Source organism: Toxotes jaculatrix, chromosome 18 (assembly GCF_017976425.1).
Source record: "Toxotes jaculatrix isolate fToxJac2 chromosome 18, fToxJac2.pri, whole genome shotgun sequence".
Taxonomy (NCBI): Eukaryota; Metazoa; Chordata; class Actinopteri; family Toxotidae; genus Toxotes; species Toxotes jaculatrix.
The window spans coordinates 9,328,812-9,348,844 of record NC_054411.1 but is presented as its reverse complement, the minus strand read 5'-3'; the positions used below and the strand labels follow the sequence as shown (position 1 = coordinate 9,348,844).

The window sequence follows — 20,033 nt, the reverse complement described above, 5'->3', positions numbered from 1 at the left end:
CTCAGAGGGTGCAGGCTTCTGCCAAGGCCAGTGTCCAGATCTGCCCCAAAATTCAATATATTTCAGTACTTTTTGTATAATCCTGCTGACAAATAAAGAATGCAACAAACATTAACATAATCTACTTGATGGAGACAATAAATCAATAACAATAAATAAATAAATACAAGTGATAATAAATTTTTCCAATTTGTATGTTAATATGTTTAATACATAATATTATTTTGAAAGGTGGTAGTGTCATTATCATTTTTAAATACAATGGTCAATGGTCAGTGAGATATTGTGTCTTTGCTGCAAGTGGGTCGGAGGTTGGAGCTTTGTCAAGTCAGTTGATCTGAGCATATTTAAAATCACGAGTCTGTACTGCTCCCCAGTGGTAACAGTGAGGAACTCCAGCACTTTATTTAATTAGATGGTTGATATAAAACTCATTTTCAATTTTTTAATTTGATTGATTTTTTCTCAAGCAAAAAAGCCAAATAGATATATATGTTTAAAAATAATAATCACCACTCACAGTTTACCCATGCATGAACATACAGTTTAAGAAGACGGTTGTCCTACAGGAACCTTCTATAAAAATGGAGGATGGGGAACCCTAATTACACTTACACATATGGTACATATTAAGAGTAGAACATTCCTGACTGAGTGGCATTTATTGAAAGACTTACTTCTTCTTACAACCAAGAATAAAACTTTAGGGGTGAAGTAATAGGAAATTGGCTGAAATGGAAACAAAATTCTGCTGCTGATAGACAATGTACATCAGAGAACTAATATAATAAAGGGACATTAGTAGGACACTGACAAGTACAGACAATGAAGATGCTTGGACAGTGATTGCAAATAGATGCCAGCTTTAGTCTTCATGTTTGTTTGCACCCCTGATAAATGCTTTTTACTTTTAATTTTCATTAAAGTCCAAAATTGAACAGAGTAGTAAGAGTAGTTAGTAGTTTGGCATCGCCGTCAGTCGCAGTTTACGAGGAGCTCCTGAACGCACCACAGCAGGGGCGGTCTTAGAAAAGTTTTCAGGAAGCCGTTTGCTAAAGCGCAACTGTCCAAACTTTGACAGGAAGAGTTTTGAGCCCGTCATCAGACTGTTCGGCAGGCGTTATTAGGGGATAAAAAAATGCAGAGCAGCGCTTACGGGGCCTCTCTGGCCGGCGGTGCGTTTGATATAGCGAGCTTTGTCAGACAGCCTCAGACCATTCTGCGCTGTCTGAGCTGGGTGAGTGCTTCCACGGAAACGTTAACATTAGCATCAAAGTTAGCCAGCTGTCACTTAACCTACCGTATGTTAACAGATGTGCGCTGCCAGGTTCGACACAAATCAGTCAGTGACACGGACTGTTAGCGTTATGAGCTGCTAGTGCCGGACACGACATGGGGTTTAGGTTGAAACCTTAAATATATGTTAAATAAATTGGAAATGCGATGTATTTTCTGTAGCACCAGTTGATATCAGCTAATGTTAGCTAGCCCGTCCAGTGCTGTGTCACCGCACTGACTGCCACCAAACCAAGGATGGATGGATTTAAATAAGTATGTGTTGGTTATTCTGGTTTTAAACTGGAAAGGTAACTTTAAAAAAAGAAATAATACTAATAATAATAATAATAATAATCCTAATATTTTATTTTTAATTTTATTTTTGGAGTGTGTAGAGTTTTGGAAGAGACCAGGAAGTTAAACTTTTCCAGCGTCATCTGTTGTGATGCACAGTTGTTTTCAAACGCTTTATGTTAAAGATCAGGTACATTGTTTTCAGTGAGTGAAAGGCTTATGATTTGATAATAATTATTATTATAACTACTAGTTATGTGACCCTCTTCAAAAAACAAACAAAAAAAAGAACACAATTGCACAGCGCTTCACAATAAGACAAATTAAATTAAGTTAAAGTTAAGTTAAATCAGTCATCAAAAGGCTATTCTAAAGCGGTGTCTTTAAAAGAAGTTTGCTGAAAAAAAAAGTAATTTCAAATTCAGTGAGCCTTGACAGTTGAGTTTTATTTGAGTTGCAACAAGTAGAAAAAAAAGCATCTGAGCACTTTAAGGCAGTAAAAGTTCAAAAATATAATCACTAAGATTTTGTAATCAGTTTGAAAAGGAAGCAGCAGACAGCAGTTCAGGGATGACAAGATCTATAAACACTATGGATGCAGAGCTGCAACTGAATATTATTTTAATTTTTGAAAAAAAAAATGCTGCAAATCTACATTTTGAGAAGCTGGAACCAGAGAATATGTGCCATTTTTGCTTGGATAAACCATAACGTATAATTGCTTATCAAAATTATTGCCGACTTTCTGTTACGTGTTATTTTCTGTTGGTCAGCTAATCAATTAATAGGCTGATTGATTGAGCTCTACTCTTGTGTGAAAAGTGAATCAGGAACAAGAATCGCTCCCAAAAGATGTCTCTCTTTTCTATCCACGATATACAGTGTAAAAATAGATCAAGAACTGAAACCTGTGTCATCTACTCATCTCCAACTGGCATGGCATGACAGTTGTTTCAATATGAATTTATATGATTTTGTTTTGATTAAAGGTTTTTTCTAATGTGAATCATGTGATAAGAATCACACAGCCTTTAACATGTGTCCCTTCTTTGCAGTTATTTTCCATTGTGGTCTTTGCGACCATCACAGCTGAAGGCTACATTAACCCAACAACTAAGGATGAAACCAAGTGCATGTTCAACAGCAATGACAGCGCCTGCAGCTACGGGGTGGGAATTGGAGTCCTGGCCTTCTTGGCTTGTGTTATCTTCCTAGTACTGGACGCCTACTTCCCTCAGATCAGCAATGCCAAAGAGAGAAAATACATTGTTATAGGAGATTTTGTCTTCTCAGGTAAGAGTCAGGTTTCTCTCGAGGCTCTAGTTCTCATGCTAGAATAAAGGAAATGTGCACAAAAACAGGAAGTGCAGCTGAGTTGAGGTTAATACTGTCATCAAATCGCATCTTAATCCCATCTGTTTATTGTTCTGCTGTATTTTCATCGCGGGACAGTGGTTTGGACATTCCTGTGGTTCATCTGCTTCTGTGTCCTGGCCAACCAGTGGTCCAAAACCACTGTCAATCTCAGTTCTGTCCCTGCTGATGCTGCCCGGGCTGTTGTGGCCTTCTGCTTCTTCTCCATCATCTCCTGGGTGAGCCTCTCGTCACCTCCTCTATTGGCCAGCATTTGACGAACAAATTCACTCGATAACGCACAATTAAAAAGGAGAGCCATGTAAAAGCTCCATTTACTGATTCAAACTTCTCTCAACAGGCTCTCTTGTCCTACTTTGCGTATGCAAGGTATCGTCAGGGTGTGAGTGAGTTTGATCAGGAGTACAGAGACCCAGCCAACGACCACACTACTCCATACCCGCCCGCTCCGTACGCGAGTGGCTCTACTGGCTACCAGCAGTCACCTTTCTCCCACAGTCAGGAGCAGCCAGGAACGTATCAGCCTCCACCTTTTTGAAGGACTTTGATTCAAACACATGAATCCCATGGGGGACGGGGGGGGGGGGTTCTTTTTAAACAAAGACGCGTGCCATTTGTTTCATTTACAGCGCGGACTGTTCTCCGCACTTCCGATTCCTGCAGAGAGTGTTTGCATATTTTTGGGTGCACTGATGTGTTTTTACTTACTTTGTTTCATTGTTGTGAGTTGTGTGATGGATGTTTGATGCTTTGGGAAATAGTTGTTTGTTAGAAGGAGATTGTCTTGGTAATAGAGAAGATGACTATGCCATTGTTGTCTTTGTAACAACACGCCTGTAGTTATCCCAGGGCCCCTTTTGTTTTATTTTTTTAATGCAATGAGAGAGGTCAATATCAAAGCACTAATCAACAAACAGGTTAGGATTTACTTTGTTGTCTAAAAATCTCCTTTACATTGTTAGGATGGATGATTAATTGTTTGAGAAGAATATGTTTCTGTTTAGTACACATAGTTTCATTACTGTCAAATTCATATACAGCAGTTTAACACAATAATTTAGCAAAACAGTTCCTCTGAAATGGTTCATGTTGCTCTTTGTTTTTTGACCACAGAAGCCCATACTATTTAAACAATGGGTGCATTGAAAATGTTCCCTCTGTAACTACTGTAATGCCATGTTCTTGTTTCTTTTTTAATCATCAACCACTGAAAATAGCTTTGATGCACTGAAAAACACAGTCAATTTTTGGGGGAGGGGTTAATTGCCAATATCTGATCAGATATTGTTAATTATAATGATTTTAATCCCGTTCTGCTGCATTTTAGTTTAATGTAGTTTTAGCTGAGGTAGCCAAGCCATTCATTTATATTAGCTACCTCTGTAGAAGTTCAGCGTGCCTTATTGAGTGTAGTCACAGTTCAGCAAATGTTTGATTTCAGGAATTCAGTGATATTGTCATAATTGACGTATTTATTATCCTACATAATCCTTTCGGTCCAGGTGCATGACAATCACATCATCGTTTGTCTACATTTCTTTTTTTCCTCTTGCTTTTTCTTGTTTCTCACACTGTAATTTTACCTTTTACAGTATGTCATCTTTAAAGTGCCTTATACAGTACTCTGTATAACACAAGGTTTGCCAAATAAAAACTGATGTTTTGAAGCTCCGGGTCAGCCCATAATTAACTTCCTTCTCTAAAGAGAGATCCCGGCCTCTGCAGGGCTGTGCTCCCTTGGTAAATATTTGAGTAGTGATTGTGTCTGTGAATGTGGAGGAACTTAAGAGTGGAGACAGCACTGTAATGATGCAAAGACAAACAGCTATTATGTGCATACTTTACAGAAGTACATCAAAACAAAGATGTGCTAATGCGCATATTCACACATTATATTAAAACTATAACCAATATTGCATAAAATCTGAGTTACTGAGAGTTCATACAGTCACAGTGGGCTTACAAGAGCAGCAAAGGGTGACTTAATATAACAATAGATTAGCAAAGGAAAGAGAATTATATTGACCACAATCTTAAATTCCATGTTCTTGGTTTCAATTTGACCAAAATAATGAGGCTGTTTTAGACACAATTTCACTGCTTCAGTTTAGTTGAGATTTCTAGAACTGTTTTGTGGCTCTTTGAGGGATATATTGTAGTTGAAAACCAGGTCCCGGTAGTCCCGTATAAAAAAACATCTTACTATTATTAAACTTATTTATTATTTAAAAGGACTGTGCTGATTTGGACTCCGCATTGCCTTGTTTTTGCTTGTAGTCGTCATATTTCCGACAGCGCTTAAAGGCAGCGTTTGACAGACGCTCTTGTATTCACGGCGCGCGCAGGCAGTGCACGACGCTGTCGTCATCCGTACATACAGGAAGTAATGATCGGTTGTCCTGCTAAACGCAAACGGAGGAAAAGGAGCTGAGGGAGAAAGCGACACAGTAATAATGACACCTGAGCTCCAGCCATCAGAGGAGTGCGAGCTGAAGATCTAACATCTGCGGTGAGTACGAGGCGAAGTGATTCAGGTCGCTTGTGAGGGCAGCGATTTGTGATGGCATGTGTATATGTGTGTGTGTGTATGTGTGTTAACCTCTGCGCTGCTGGCAGGACAGGGACATGAGCTAACACACACACACACAATCAGATGGGTATGTGTGCGTGTGAAGGAGAGGGGGACCTAAAACCACCGCCACCCCAACAAAACAAACTGCAAACAAACAGTTCCCAACAGTTTACACTAACAGTATTTCCTCAGTGGTTTATCAATTAAAGGCCTGAAAATAGCTAAGTGGGAACGTCCACCTGGGGCCCATGAGATGGTCCCAGGACCCTGCAGCCAAAGAACAGACACTGAAATACCGCATTTGTGGATCAGGCTCCTCTAACTGGACAAAAACACATCAAATCAGGCCCACAGTGTAATGCACATCTGTTTGGGGATTCTTAATGTGCAGAATCTGCCTTACAGCACTAAGTGAACTATTTATGGTCCTCACATACACTCTGTGCCTCCTTGATCTGCTTCCTTTGAAGCCCATCTCCCCAGATGTCATCCTTTATGGTGGCACAGCGAGCCTAAAGCAGAAACACTCGCTCATGTTTTCACGCCCAGAAGTTCATCCTGGCCAAGAAGGACTTCTTGCAGAATTACGTCACTCCCCATGATTTCAGGGAGGTGCTGTAAATGCCTCTTTGGTGTTGTACATTATGCCAGTTTCTTGAGGGAAATTACTTTTAGAGGCTCGGGAGTTACTATTTCATTCTTCATTAGAGTTATTATGTCAATAATGGCAACAATTTTGAGATTCAATGAATCATTCAGTGTAGTTTTTTCAAGCAAAAAAACAACAATCTTTATTTACAGCTTTTCAAATGTGAAGGGCTTTTTCAGCTTATTCCTGTTTCTGTATCATTGTAAATTGAATATCTTTGGATTTTGAATTGCTGGTTGGACAAAATGAGTAAGGTTCCGATGTGAGAGTTCGGAAGCTTTTGATCAGCATCTATATTTTCACTGTTACTTACACATTAAAGACCAAACGATTAATCAGTTAATCAAGAAAATAATCACAAAGTAATCACCAATGAAACTAATGCTCTTTTATGGTCCTGCCTATGAGAATATTTATTGATATAGTAAACTTTTTTGGCTAATCCAATTTATTTCTGAGTTCTGAGTTAGTGCTTGTGCACATGATATTGAGAGGTGTTTCTTAAATTCTTCCACCTTCACATTTGAAAATTAAGTTAAAAAACATTAAAAACACCTCTCAATCTAATGCCACTCATTTTAGCAGCACTGCAAACTACTACATCAGCTATACTTCTCTGATTGTGTCAATCAAAACTGAACATTATTATCTTTGTAAATGTAGCATTTACGGGTAAGATGTTGCATTTAATTGTATTAAGTTTTACACTTATAACTAATATATACCCGAAAGACTGAAATCAAACAATTTGACTCAGAGAATCTCAGAAGTTTCTTATGGATTCATAATTTATGCATATTCAGTTTCTCGCTCACCCTCTTAACTTGTTTTTGGACCGAAGCCCAGAAGCAGTTCAATCAGCTTATGACAAATGCTACTACAAGTCAAATTAAGTTTAGGTTTCAGTAGTTCCCAGGTCGACTGCTTTGCTGTTGTAATCAGGCTGGACTCTGGCCTCAGTCCTGTCAATCTCACTGCGTCACAGGAACAACCCTGTTATGTAGGAACCTTGTTACTGCAGTGGCCGCAAGTTTCATGTTTTTCACCTTTATGCAGGTAGAGTTATTGTGCAGCGAACAAAAGTTTACCTAACCTCTGGCACCTTTCCATTCATTCCTGCTAAGATGAATGATAACTTAATGAACTGTGTTGGCCTCACGTAAGAATTGCCCCTTTGGACTCAATCATAATCCTCCAAGTCTAGTTAAAGTTCACTAGCATTATAGTAACCCATAGTCATGGTTGTACTGCAAATCTGTGAGCAGAAGGAGAGCTTAGAGGTTAGGGCTGGTTGATTGTGGAGGTCTGGTGAGGTAAACGGGATGACACAGGTTCGGCGTAGCAGGAAGAGACGAAGAGGTAAGCCTGTTAAATCACTTTTTTTTGGCTCCAAATTAGAATCGCTAAATCTAAATCTAAAAAAACGTGTTTTTAATTCAACTATCAAACACTTCTTTAGACGTATTTCAGAGAGGATAGGTTTCTTGCTGAAGAACGTGGGCCCCCGATGTTGCTGTCATAATGGACTGCTGTCTGGCTCTGAGCCCTTTTATGAAAGAGTCTTTCAGCTCCTGCTCTCCTTTCAGAGAAATGCAGCCATGTTCAGGCCACAGACCGTGAAGTTTCTGAGGCCAGGTTTACAGGTCCCTGGAATTTAGTTGAGAGTAGTTTCCACACAAGTTTTATGCTATAGAGCCTGTCAGTGACCTCTCACATGCAGAGAACAACGTACAGCTTGCGACACAGTTGATTTAACTCAAAGGTCACATTAGTTTGTTGAGTTTTAAAGCAAAGGCCAGTATAGTAACAGCATGTAGCATCATCCTCATAATTCTGTTTAATGAGGCTGTAGAATATGTCTGTTGTCCACTTCACATGTGCTACAATCTACTTCTAAACTTGTTCTCTATCAGTTATGTAAAGTTTCATGTGAAGAAAATTCATTTGTTTTCATTCGGGCTATTAAATGTCAGAAATTTGTGAAAAATGTCCCTCACAAAAGGACCAAAATGACGTCTCCTGATGTCTGGCTTTGTCCAATCAACCAGTCAGTTTGTGACAGACGCAAGTGCTACGTCGGTTTTGCATTTCCTGTTTTACCTGTTCCCAGCTGCCGTCCCTTCATTGTCACTGAACGGGCTCCTCCCAGCTGCCCACGTTGACAAGCCACCTGAGGCCACCTGATATTCACCCAACTGATATCCTCTTCCTTCTTGTTGTGTAATGTTTAACCCGGTACACACTTACATGTGTGAGCTCTTGACTAGAATTTAAAGTAATATTTGAAGTATAGACTTTAATGAATCACCTGCCTGCCATCGGGAGTAAAGATTGATTCAGAGGTGAAAAGTCCACTTATGGAGAGTACGTGAGTAGAAATTGATGGAATTTTATTACCTAAATGTCCACTGGTGCTGCCATGTTTTAGGCTAGGTTGGAGAAAAGTTTAAAAGAAACTTGTTTGTCTTCAGATAACTTATACTGTTCAAAGATTTATCTTCAGCTCAGTTTTCACTTTAAGTGGCATGAAATACTTGATGTAAGATTACTTGTTAGACTAAACCTCTCTGTCTAGTTTTGGTATTTGCTCATGATGTAAAAGCAGGTCTCACAACTATTTCCTGCCAGGCCAGGTAGCCCAACCTTAGCTCAACAATTAAATCTACTATGGCTTATTCCGGATTCAGATTATACCACATAACCTGAACGGTGAACTGTGTTGTAGAAAAAAAAAATTAAACCATATTAATTGTGTAACCTTTGAGAGAGTAAATAACACATCCTTGTTTCTACAATTAAAAAAAAAGTTGTAGAATTATTGTGGGAGTTGTAACTGTAATCTAACTGTACATACAGGTGAGCCCTACCTTTTCTTTTTGATACTCTGTTGCTTTCCTTAGTGAGCTACAAGTTGAGAATACTTACCATCTTTCTCTCTCTTTTTCTTTAGGTCAGTCCGGGCCTCCGTCCTCCATGCCTGCTCCCCCGGGCTACACTCGACTAGAGCAGAATGAGCCTATGAGCGCCCTGCGTATCTCTGTAGGAGGCCTTCCCATGCTGACTTCCATGGCCAATCCCACTGACCCTCGTTTCCGCCTTAAGTGGAGGCCCATTGTGGCTGTGGCTGCCTCCCTGGCCTTGGTCTTACTGCTCTTCATGCACTTGAGCTCAGGCTTTCGGTCCCGCTCCTACAACTCACACGGCTGGAAAGCCGGTCACAGTGACAGCCATCAGTCAAATATCCATTACAATGACACCTACCCTCTCAGTCCGCCTGAGCGCACGCCGCAGGGCACCCGCTACCGCATTGGAGTCATTTCCGACCTGGACACAAGCTCTCTTAGTGACAAGAAGATGACATGGTTCAGCTACATGCGGCGGGGGTACTTGCTGGTCTCCGAGAGTGGTGACAAGGTGGCAGTTGAATGGGATGCGGACAGCGTGTTGCTGGAAAGCCACCTGTCGGAAAAAGGCAGGGGTATGGAGCTGTCTGAGCTGGTGGTGTTCAACGGGAAGCTCTACAGCGTCGATGACAGAACGGGTGTAGTCTACCACATAGACGGTGACAAAGCTGTGCCCTGGGTCATCTTACCTGATGGTGACGGCAGCGTTGCCAAAGGTCAGCATACATGCTGTCATTCAAAAGTTGTTCAGAATCAGATTGAAAACTAGTGGAAAGTCGCTAAGTGTTCTTCAGATTTATCTTGTTGGAAACCACTGGACTAAACTACCTACAGTACTTAAAGTAATTAAAACTAGCTCCTGTAACATTAAAATGCTACTTAAACACTGATGCCACAGTATTCCAAATATGATAACCCCTCTTGAAATATATTCTCCTAGTCATACTTTTGAACTTTAAGTAATATGTTGAAAGCTTACTTGTAATGGAGTATTTTTGCATGAAGGTATTAGTACATTTACTTTCTCCTGACAGGGTTCAAAGCTGAGTGGCTGGCAGTGAAAGACGAGCACCTGTATATCGGTGGTCTGGGGAAGGAGTGGACCACCACTGCAGGCGAGTTTGTCAACAACAACCCAGAGTGGGTGAAAGTAGTTGGCTTCAGAGGGGATGTACAACATCAGAACTGGGTTCCCCGGTACAAATCCCTGAAGTCTGCTGCAGGGATAGAGCCTCCAGGTGAGGATGTAAATCTTGTCTCACTCACGGTTGCTTCCATTTCTCTATCTTTGCTTTACTCATCATCTCATTCCTCTGAATGTCCGCAGGTTATCTTATCCACGAGTCAGCAGCATGGAGCGACACCCTGCAGCGCTGGTTTTTCCTGCCTCGCCGCGCCAGCACCGAGCGCTATGAAGAGACAGCAGATGAGCGTCGTGGCACGAACCTCGCCCTTAGCTGCTCCCCAGATTTCAAAGACATCATTGTAAGTCGGGTGGGTCCCCTTAACCCCACTCACGGTTTCTCCTCCTTCAAGTTTGTCCCCAACACAGATGACCAGATCATTCTGGCGCTCAAGTCAGAGGAAGACGCTGGAAAGATCGCTACATACATTACAGCCTTCACACTTGACGGACGCATACTTTTACCTGAAACCAAGATTGGAGATGTGAAATATGAGGGCTTAGAGTTCATATAGAGGGCTCAAGGACTGAGGGACTCGCTCTTGAGGCCACTGCACTGTGGTTCTTTTTTTGTTTACAATCCAGTCATTGTTGAAGTCAATGTACTCGCTGTTTCCTCATAAAGGACACGTATCCAGCCTTTAAAGGATCAGCTTCAATAAAAACAGAAGACCTATGGACTGAGACTGCAAAGCGTGGTCCTGTTTTGGGTTTCAAGAAAGTGCCAATCAGACCAAACAATGCCAGCATGTCTTGTGGGTGCATCATCTCAATCCCAGGACAAATGTGGCCCTAAACAGCACTGTAGCCTTTCTTATAATGAATGTACAAAACACTGATTTATCAAACTGTGATTTTTTTTTCTCTAAAGCATACATTGTCATGCACATACTGTACACTCGCAGAAGGTTAAAGGTTTTTCCCCTATGCTCCATGTTAAACAACATCATCCTGTACACGACAAACATGTTTATTTCCGTGGACTAACTAAAAGCTTGTTTTTATTCTTCATAGAAATCAACATTATTTGAAGGATGCTGTGGTGAAAAATGAATTATACTGTATGTAATGTATTTTTGGGGGTGGGGGGGTTGACTGAGTAAAAATATTGATTCCTATTTTCTGAGTTGTGTCGTGCAATTTGTGTTTGTGTTTTTTGACAGGACCAAAAACGGTTGTGCAAAACAAAACTTGGCTGACAGGAATTTAAGAGTGAGATTTGTGCCACAAATGTCAAACTTAAGAACTTTAATGTTTTGTTTCACTTTCATGGTGGTTAAATTGATTTGAATAAAAATCAGATTTTGTCCTCAAACAAGTTTTAACAGGACCAAAGATGGTTGTGCAAGCAGCAGTAAAGCTACACCCTCCACCTACATGTTTTTTTTTTTTTTTTGTGGGCAGGGGTTTAAAGGGATTGAGATTCGGAGTTCAAATGATAGAGCATATTTGAGGACAACAGCACTTTATAAAAAGGTAACGTGACTTTATGCAAGGATTTAGCATAATTTGTCTTTTTGGTTTAATGAAAATTAAACTTTGGGCAAAAGCTACTGTTTATATTCATCCTTTGAAACATTGAGCGCATTGATCTATATGCAAAATAGACAAAAACTAAAATGCAAATCTGTTCCTGGTGCAGCTCAAAACTATAAACAACATAATTTTAAAATGTGGAGGAAAGTAGAGTGAGGATATGTCTCACACTGCTGCTTTTTGTCATTGTGTGTCTGTGTCAGTGTCCTTCAGTGCTGATTGGAAATGCTGACACATCGAGGTGTTTGCATTCAGTGGCTGCTCCTGCTTCTTCATGTCTCAGGAAGTGCGGCCAGGTTTAACTTGTTCAGTGAGTCATCTCAAGAACTTATAATTTGTGTGAAAATGAAGAAAATACTTTACCTACAGTTTTGCCTGAAAGTAATTAATGGAAATGAAAATGAATGATTGATTATGAATGACTATGCAGTGCCCATATTCTACACTTAAACAATTATATTCTGACGGTGCTCATTTAAAACAGAAGGCTCTGTTTTTATGTAAATGTTAAACCCCTCTGCTGTCATGGCCTTCCTCCTTTGTTTGCGTACAGAAACAAACTCTGATCCGCAGGAAGGTGATGTGAGGCTGTTTGGCACTAAGAGCACTTCAGAGGGCCGCGTGGAGGTCTACCACAGTGGGAAATGGGGAACAGTGTGTGACGACGGCTGGGACATGTCTGAGGCTCAGGTGGTGTGTCGTCAGCTCCACTTCCCCAGAGCAAAATCTGTTGTCCTCGGGAAGAACTATGGAGAAGGTGCCCTTTACTTCCACTGATCCCCCACCAGAGGGCAGTGAAATTATTGTTTTGAGTGAGGAATTGTGATACGAGGTTTAATATACCAATTCAAATCACTGAATGGGCTTCGTTTTGGGTGTTAGCGCCATAATAATAAACAAATGTATTCCCTTTCATTTTACATCATACACTAGCCTCTGGACCTATTTGGCTGGATGACATCAACTGCAAAGGCACAGAGACGCATCTATTTACTTGTAATTTCAAAGACTGGGGAGTAACTGACTGCAGCCACAAAGAGGATGTTGGAGTTATTTGTGAAACAGGTAGGTATCGAAGCTCTTACAAGCCAAAAGGCATTTTATGCAGAAAACATCCGACTAAGTAGTAAAGTAGATTCTGTGTGGTCGCTGCTCTTCATGCTCATTTTCTATCAAATGCTCATTGTTAAATGATTTGTGATTCTAGGCTCTAATATGACCATCATCGATTCTACACACGGGCTGGACCACAGTTTCAGTCTGTCTGATGACCTCGGCCAGTTGTTTGACCGTGGAAGTGCTTGTGACTTCCTAATCTTTGTCAAGAGTGCCACTGGCAATAGACAGGAGGATGGGACTCCGGAGATGGGGGGAAAAACCATCTGTGCTCACAAAATGATCCTCTCGCAGTTTCCGCTCTTTGAGGCTTCAGAGGGGATTTCTAACATCACTATCGAGATCGACCAGTCCTGCCAGCCATATTTCACCTCCTTCATCAGGTACACTGAAACTAAGTGGATTCATGTTGCCTCAAAATACAGAACACATATTAATATCACCTAGACATTTTGTGTGGATGTAAACAGAAAGCAAAACCGAGGGGTGAGCTGTACGAGTCTCCCCATGGCAAGGCTGGTTCCCCAAAGCAGCAACTTTCAGCAAAGCAACATCATGTTTCATAACCGGCTCCTTCTGGTGTGCCAAGACAGTTACATCTTTCAAGTTCAGGACTTCAAGGTCAACCAGGCACGTGTCGCTACTAATGGGACCCAGGTTTTTGCCTATCCCTGTCCTGAAGACAATTACATCTTCCACTTTGTAGTGAGACCGCATCATGTCTGAGTTTGATTATTTCTCACTCCTGTTTGTCATATTATTATGCAACAAATTGCAGTCAAAATGTGACTTTTTTTCATGAGTCTTTGTTGGTTGGTTAGGCACAAACGTATCACCTGACAATGATTTCATTCATGCCATATCAATCATATCCTTACCTACTTTTTAAAATGAGAAATAAAAAAAGTGATTCCTATACCCTTTTCTGTGTGTCAGCAGTTTTTCCTTTAAAAGACCCAGTTCCTTCCCAAGACTCACAGTTTATCCAAACATGAGACAGATGAAGCAACAAGTGTAAATGGGGTCAAATTAAATGAATCGTCAGACTGATTTGTAGCTTTGTTTGTACTTACACGGATGATGCGGTCACCTGTCTTGGTTCTGTCTGCGTTCTCGACCTCCTCCCACATCATATTAATGACGACGCCCTTTCGGTGGCCAGTTATGGTGATGATGTAGCCTCCCAGCAGTCCAAAGAACAAGTTTAACTTTTGTCTGTTCGATGAGTGCTTCTCAAGGTAAAAACAATGCTGGTGGCGCATGCTGGGAGAGGGGACGGCTCCCACACTCTCCCAACCCAGCCACCCACCTGAGTCAGGGTGCCATTTAACAGAACACTAACAGAACAGTTCTAACAGAATAATTGTCAGTATATGGTATATGCTACTTTTTAGTTCCGAGTACTTACTGAATGACATTAGTATTAACAAGTCCTTTTTCAATACATAGCAAAATAGAGATGACCGAATGATTTTTATGTTCATAGCTGTTTTTCACCTGTCTTGTCGGTAGGCAATAGACTTGAGAATCTGAGGGAACATGATCTCATCTTTGTCAAGGAGCAGTCATATGATGATCATCCCATTGGCCAACAGATTAGTTTCACAGATAACAGGAAAAGTTTGCTTTCAAAAAAAAACAACAACAAAACAAAACAAATCATTGAAATCCTGATAGTTTCTGTGATTTAACTGCATTTGCTCTCATTTAACAGTTGGAATTTCTGAAGAGGACAGCATGCTTCATAGAGTGTCAGTTAGATGATAAGATCAATACCACTCCCATGTTTGTCTGTAAAATACAAGGCTGCAGCTGGCAACCAACTGAAAACAAGGGGAAATGAGCCTGGCTTTGATAACAATGTAGTTAAAAGTGTGAAAACAACATTTCACCATTTTACAAGGGGTTATTTACCAGACTATATCTTGGCTGCAACCAGTAACTTCCTGGAGTCTTCGCTGGTTGCCTGGCAGTAACGGCCAAGAAATAGTCTAGCACACATTTATCATCACACTTCTCCTCAGTCATATGAATCTAAACAACAAACTTCAAACATGTTGGCTTTGTTCAGCATCATCAGATAAGATACTGAATGAGAAAGGATTTGCATTTATAGGGGGGGTTGATTAAGGATATCAAAGCGTTTTCTGTCTCCATGAATCATGAAATCTTCCCAGGCAATTGTGTTTTGTTTTTACCACACACCAGACTGTCTTCAAGTCTTCCTGCATTTCTGCTGGTCACACTCTAACAATATGCAGGCCTACATGTCTGGGCAGGTGGGCTGAAAAGCCTCATATAACACATAGTGAGTCATGGGTTTCTGAGAACTGTGACAGAACCAAACCATTACATGATAAGAGATGACTGATCAGTTACAAAGACTACATTATCATTAAGTTTATTTAAAGAGGATTCCTTCACATGCAGTCTTGCACAAACTCACAGCAGTGGTTTGGTCAGACACAGGACAGAGTGCTGCATTTTCACATGTAATCTCGTGTAAGGCGGTGAGCTCAATGTAAAGTAATGTGTTCATCAGAGGGGAAAGATCAGATATTTCATCACAGGGTAGACTTCACTTGCTGTGAGTAATATCTGGCTGTATTTTCATTGTTGTGTCATTTTACCCACAAAATAACTAAATCCACAATCAGGACATGCTTTATTTGTTTGGTTAGCCCCAGAATTTTGAAATTCTACTTTATGGGTTCATGAACAATGATTTAAGCAATCTCATTTAACCGCTTGAACTCCAATTCCCCATTGAAATTTCCCAGTTTGCCCATATGTTAGAAAAAAACAAAACAAAACAAAACAAAGCGTGTTGTAATAACAAAAAACACACCACAGTAGTACCAAATAGCAGAGTAAAGTCTTTATTTCATCCATAGACAAAGAGAACTCCCTTTGAGTTTAGGTGGAAAGCATTTGTGTATGGAGGAATTCTTGAGACAGGGATTCTTAAAAAAAAAAGTCTTTTTTCACTGATGCACTACCACACACTGTTAAATGGAAACTTCTAAATGCTGTCTGCATCCTTTTATAATAATTTCAATGGGACTCTCGCATACTATCTTCATGTTATCTATCTCAAAGATATGTGTTATTCAAACTGCACTCATAAATGTTTTCATATCAACAATGGATGATGTGCAGTGTGATAGTGATGCATCCACTAAGAATTATTACCCGACTCTGCAGTCCCCCTCAAATTTACGAGTGGCATCTTTCAGTGCATTGTGTTGATTTTAAGACCTACAAGTTTGCTGTTCTGTTTTCTTTGGTCTCAGCAGGAGCAAATAAAAAAAAGCTCAGATAAATAATAGCTGCTAAAGAGTCACATGTTTTCCCCCAGGAGTTGGTGGAGCTTGAGTCAATATTGGACTTGCATTAGACAAAAATACGAGTTTTGCTTCATGTCTAAATAAATGGGTGTTAAATCTTGTTAATGCATTCACCGCAACAGTGTTTTGAGATGAAGTGATAATGTGTCAGTGCTGATTTTACAGTTTATTTCATTGTCCCTTAGGCAGTCATAATATTAATAATAATAATCATAATAGTAATACTGATAGTTAACGCTGCTTTAACAGCAATTAATTAGCAGTAGTCTTTAACAAACATACAGTAGATGTGCTTCAGAGTCTGTGGGCACGAAAAGGTTTTCACACAGTACCAACTTGCTGTAAATTGTTCCTGATTTTAACTGCTGTGTCCCAGACTCCCAGACATGCTGGTCATGGATGCGTAGCATTGTAGTACTGTGAAGGAAATGACTGTACAATCAATTTAAGAGGTATTTTAGCAATATGGGCTGTGTTTCTGTGAATGCACATAGCTATATTAACATTCCTCTGAAAGTGAGTCAAGAGTCAAGGGGAAACTAGAGTTTTCTAGTTGTAACCTCTATTGTCTAAAAACATTTACACCGTTCAGTACTCTCTGTTCAGCTGTGAAGAAACAACGATATTAGAGCTTATAACTATTCATAAGATCATTTTGTCTTTCAACCAGATGTTTTCCTCCTCCTCACTGTGCCTCAAGTGAAATCAGTGACGCTGATTCACTGTCTCACTTTGTCACCATGTGAATAGCTGTACTTATGAATGGAAAATTATGGAAACAACCACTGGACAGTGGCTGGGTCATATCAAAACAAAGATGGTAAAGAGGTGGGGGTGGACATGCAGCCGGGGGGGTACGGTCAAACAGCTACGTGGTGGTCTGGTCATGTGAGATGTGTGCAGACAATAGGGCATGGGGGTGGGAGTCAGAGGATGTGGGTCAGTGCCACAGCACCCACCAGTTCCCACAATGAGACCCTCTTTTTCTGCTTTACCGGGCACTTCCTTTAAAGAGTATTCCTGGCCTTGCAAGTCTATAATTTAGGAGATGGAGGTTCAAGCTATTCCTAAGCCCCTTTTGGCGTTTGTAGTGGGTAATGTGCACAGAGGGGCTGCTTACATTGCACTTCTTTGACAATTACGCCCTCTTTCAACAAATTAAAACCAAATGTTGATACAATAATCCAGATCTTAACTGGCAAGTAGAACCCTGTTCTAAAGGGAGAGTTGTAGTGTGGGAAATAGCTCAGAATGGTCATGCTGTGAGGTCATTCGAAATATGCCCAGGAGCCACGGACATGGCTGCGATCTGAGCAGAGCCCGCCACATCAGTCAGCATCTCGGTGCAAAGGAAGCTGACTGTTTGGACAGGGGGCGGCAGGCTTTGCCCAGAAGAAGGCGTCTGCTGTTCCTCTGATGCTTCTGGTGAACTGCGGAAAGAGACATAAGCATGTTTCCACTCTATTCGTCTTGGATGTGTCACTTCCTTTCATGTGTCTTAATTTCTATTCCACACCCAACATCTGTGTTGTTGTCTTTGTTACGTCTTTTGTGTCTGGTAACTTCCACTTTCCACCCACGAGTCATACTGTCTTGCAAAATATCTACAAATTTGGTAATTTTCCTTATCTAACTGATGGCATTCTTACTCCGAGTTAAAGATGAATGATAGTCCAAATTTCCTTTCAGCAAAAAGACACCAGAGACTTCAGTTATTACAGATATGACATTAAATCGGGTGTCCCATTTTCCTCTCTGCTCTTTTTGTCTCTCCCTGCCTGTTTTTACACAGACATCAGAGACCTGTGGAAAAGCAACCAGGCAAATATGCTCAACTATGGAAAAGAGTGGAAATATTTGCCAGAGTGGCCAGAAGACCAGCAGTCGGTGGCCAAATATGATGTCAGGGAATGAGGCAGCCTCAGCAGATACAGTCCTTTCTCTCTCTCTCTCTCTCTCTCTCTCTCTCTCTCTCTCTCTCTCTCTCTCTCTCTCTCTCTCTTTCTCTCTCTCTCTCTCTCTCTCTCTCTCTCTCTTGCTCTCCTTCTCTCACTCTTTGGTCCTCTTCATTATTCATCATCAGCTCTAATCATCAAATACACCATGCCCTCACTGTGATCTCTACCCAATAAGCCAAAATCAACACAGGAGGCCACAAACCCAGAACTCTTGAGACCCACAGTTTCCTGGGGTGGTGTTCCAGTGGTCAACATTCCAGCAGGAGGACTATCTATTTTTACGTAGGAGTCAGGGATGAGAAATAAGTAAAGAATTTGACTATAGTATAACGTTTCTTTCACAGAAGGGTGGGGGGGTTTGGGTAGCTTACGCTGGGGGAAATGCCACCAGATTGGATCTATTAAGTTTAAGGGGATGATGTCACTTTTCCCCACCCCGCCACTCCTCCTCCAGTCATCCTTCATTCCGACTTAGTATTTTCACTTTTTATAAACAGTGCTTCAGTAGTTACTGAAAGTGACTGTATATGCATAAACACAGAATTAAAACCACAGGTAACCGTGCAGTGTGACTGGAAGGTTGCTCAGGAACACCCACACTGGATGTTTTTCACTTGTAAATTACTGTTACCATAAATGCTAAAAGTAGCTATAATTGATATTTTCTAATTAAACATGCACCAAGCTTCAGTTTCAGGCAGCTGTTTCCAGTAAATAAGCTCTAAAAACCCACTGTACACTACCTGCTAAGCAGATACACACAATCAGCAACTAGCTGGTGAACATAGTGGAACATTTAGCCAAGAACCAGGTATTTCCCTTCAAAGCTGGGAGAGACCAAAACTTAGCTAAATGAGGGCAAGTAATGGATTTATATTCATCAGGTGACCAGAAACATGAACCCACATGAATGACAATGTTGCTGCGTAAATGCTGGATGGTAAATGCTGGATGGCAATAAGCAACTGTTTGACAACAAGTTCTCCATATCAACCTACAAGGTGATGATGTGCTCTCTGCCCCCAGTTATTGCAGATTCAAAGGTAATATTATATTGCAAAACCATGGAGAAAGCAAATGCACACACACAAACACGCAAAATTGCTATAGTGAATGAAAGGGAATACCAGCAGTTTATTATTTCCTGTGTCAAAACTGTTCAACCTGCAATGACTCCGCAATTATTTTGAAATACTGTAAGTATTGTAAGAATACTGTTCCTATTACTACAGTCAGTGAGGTCAAAGGATGGAGATCAGATGGAGGTCAGGCCAGAGCAGTTCACCTTCACAGCTACAAGTCAAACTTCCATTAAAGGAAGGGTTTGACATTTTGGCAGATATGCTTTTGCTGAGGATCGATACCATTCTTGTATCTGTATGCAAATAGAGAGGTTAGAGGGGTCGGGTGGGTGTACAGAGTATTTCTTGTCTAGGAGCAGTTGTCAGGCAACCAGTGGAGCCGACTTATACACACAATCACAACCCCACAAATATATATATATAAAATTTGTTTAAAAAATATATTATATATATACATATATATATATATATGTGTGTGTGTGTGTGTGTGTGTGTGTGTGTGTGTGTGTGTGTGTGTGTGTGTGTGTGAGGTTATAAGTGAAGTTGATTTTAGAATTAAATCTGGTTATATTATGGGCAAAGTTAAGGTAAAAGTTGAGGTTAGTGCTGGTTCAGTCCTCACGAAGAGAGAGGAACAAATGCGTGTGTGTATGTGTGTGTGTGGCTGAGGGTGACCTAACACATGTTGCATTTGTAACCCCCTATGTTTTGGCATAAACAATTATCCATGCAACAGAATTG

General features: G+C 40.7%; 3 protein-coding genes across 7 annotated transcripts; all 3 read left to right on the top strand.

Moving 5' to 3' along the window:
- Positions 1-1,037: 1,037 nt before the first annotated feature.
- syngr2a (synaptogyrin 2a) lies at positions 1,038-3,500 on the top strand. The gene is made up of 4 exons (XM_041063282.1): positions 1,038-1,237; positions 2,628-2,865; positions 3,025-3,164; positions 3,287-3,500. Exons 1-4 carry the CDS (start codon positions 1,139-1,141, stop codon positions 3,482-3,484), a joined length of 675 nt encoding a protein of 224 aa, XP_040919216.1. The 5' UTR covers positions 1,038-1,138; the 3' UTR covers positions 3,485-3,500.
- A 1,805-nt stretch (positions 3,501-5,305) lies between these two features.
- On the top strand, positions 5,306-11,371 carry cant1a (calcium activated nucleotidase 1a). 4 transcript variants are annotated; one of them, XM_041062719.1, is made up of 4 exons: positions 5,306-5,455; positions 9,118-9,786; positions 10,105-10,308; positions 10,398-11,371. In XM_041062719.1, the coding sequence occupies exons 2-4, from the start codon at positions 9,141-9,143 to the stop codon at positions 10,766-10,768; spliced, it is 1,221 nt and encodes a 406-aa protein (XP_040918653.1). In that variant the 5' UTR covers positions 5,306-5,455; positions 9,118-9,140; the 3' UTR covers positions 10,769-11,371. The 4 variants fall into 4 exon arrangements, with proteins under 4 accessions (XP_040918653.1, XP_040918651.1, XP_040918652.1 ...); XM_041062717.1 differs by lacking the exon at positions 5,306-5,455 and adding an exon at positions 7,377-7,526; XM_041062718.1 differs by lacking the exon at positions 5,306-5,455 and adding an exon at positions 8,317-8,531.
- A 106-nt stretch (positions 11,372-11,477) lies between these two features.
- Positions 11,478-13,823, top strand: LOC121198514 (galectin-3-binding protein A-like). 2 transcript variants are annotated; one of them, XM_041062722.1, is made up of 6 exons: positions 11,478-11,729; positions 11,993-12,099; positions 12,363-12,546; positions 12,723-12,854; positions 12,997-13,288; positions 13,376-13,823. In XM_041062722.1, the coding sequence occupies exons 2-6, from the start codon at positions 12,064-12,066 to the stop codon at positions 13,629-13,631; spliced, it is 900 nt and encodes a 299-aa protein (XP_040918656.1). In that variant the 5' UTR covers positions 11,478-11,729; positions 11,993-12,063; the 3' UTR covers positions 13,632-13,823. The 2 variants fall into 2 exon arrangements, with proteins under 2 accessions (XP_040918656.1, XP_040918655.1); XM_041062721.1 differs by having other exon boundaries at positions 12,343-12,546.
- The last annotated feature ends 6,210 nt before the right edge of the window (positions 13,824-20,033 follow it).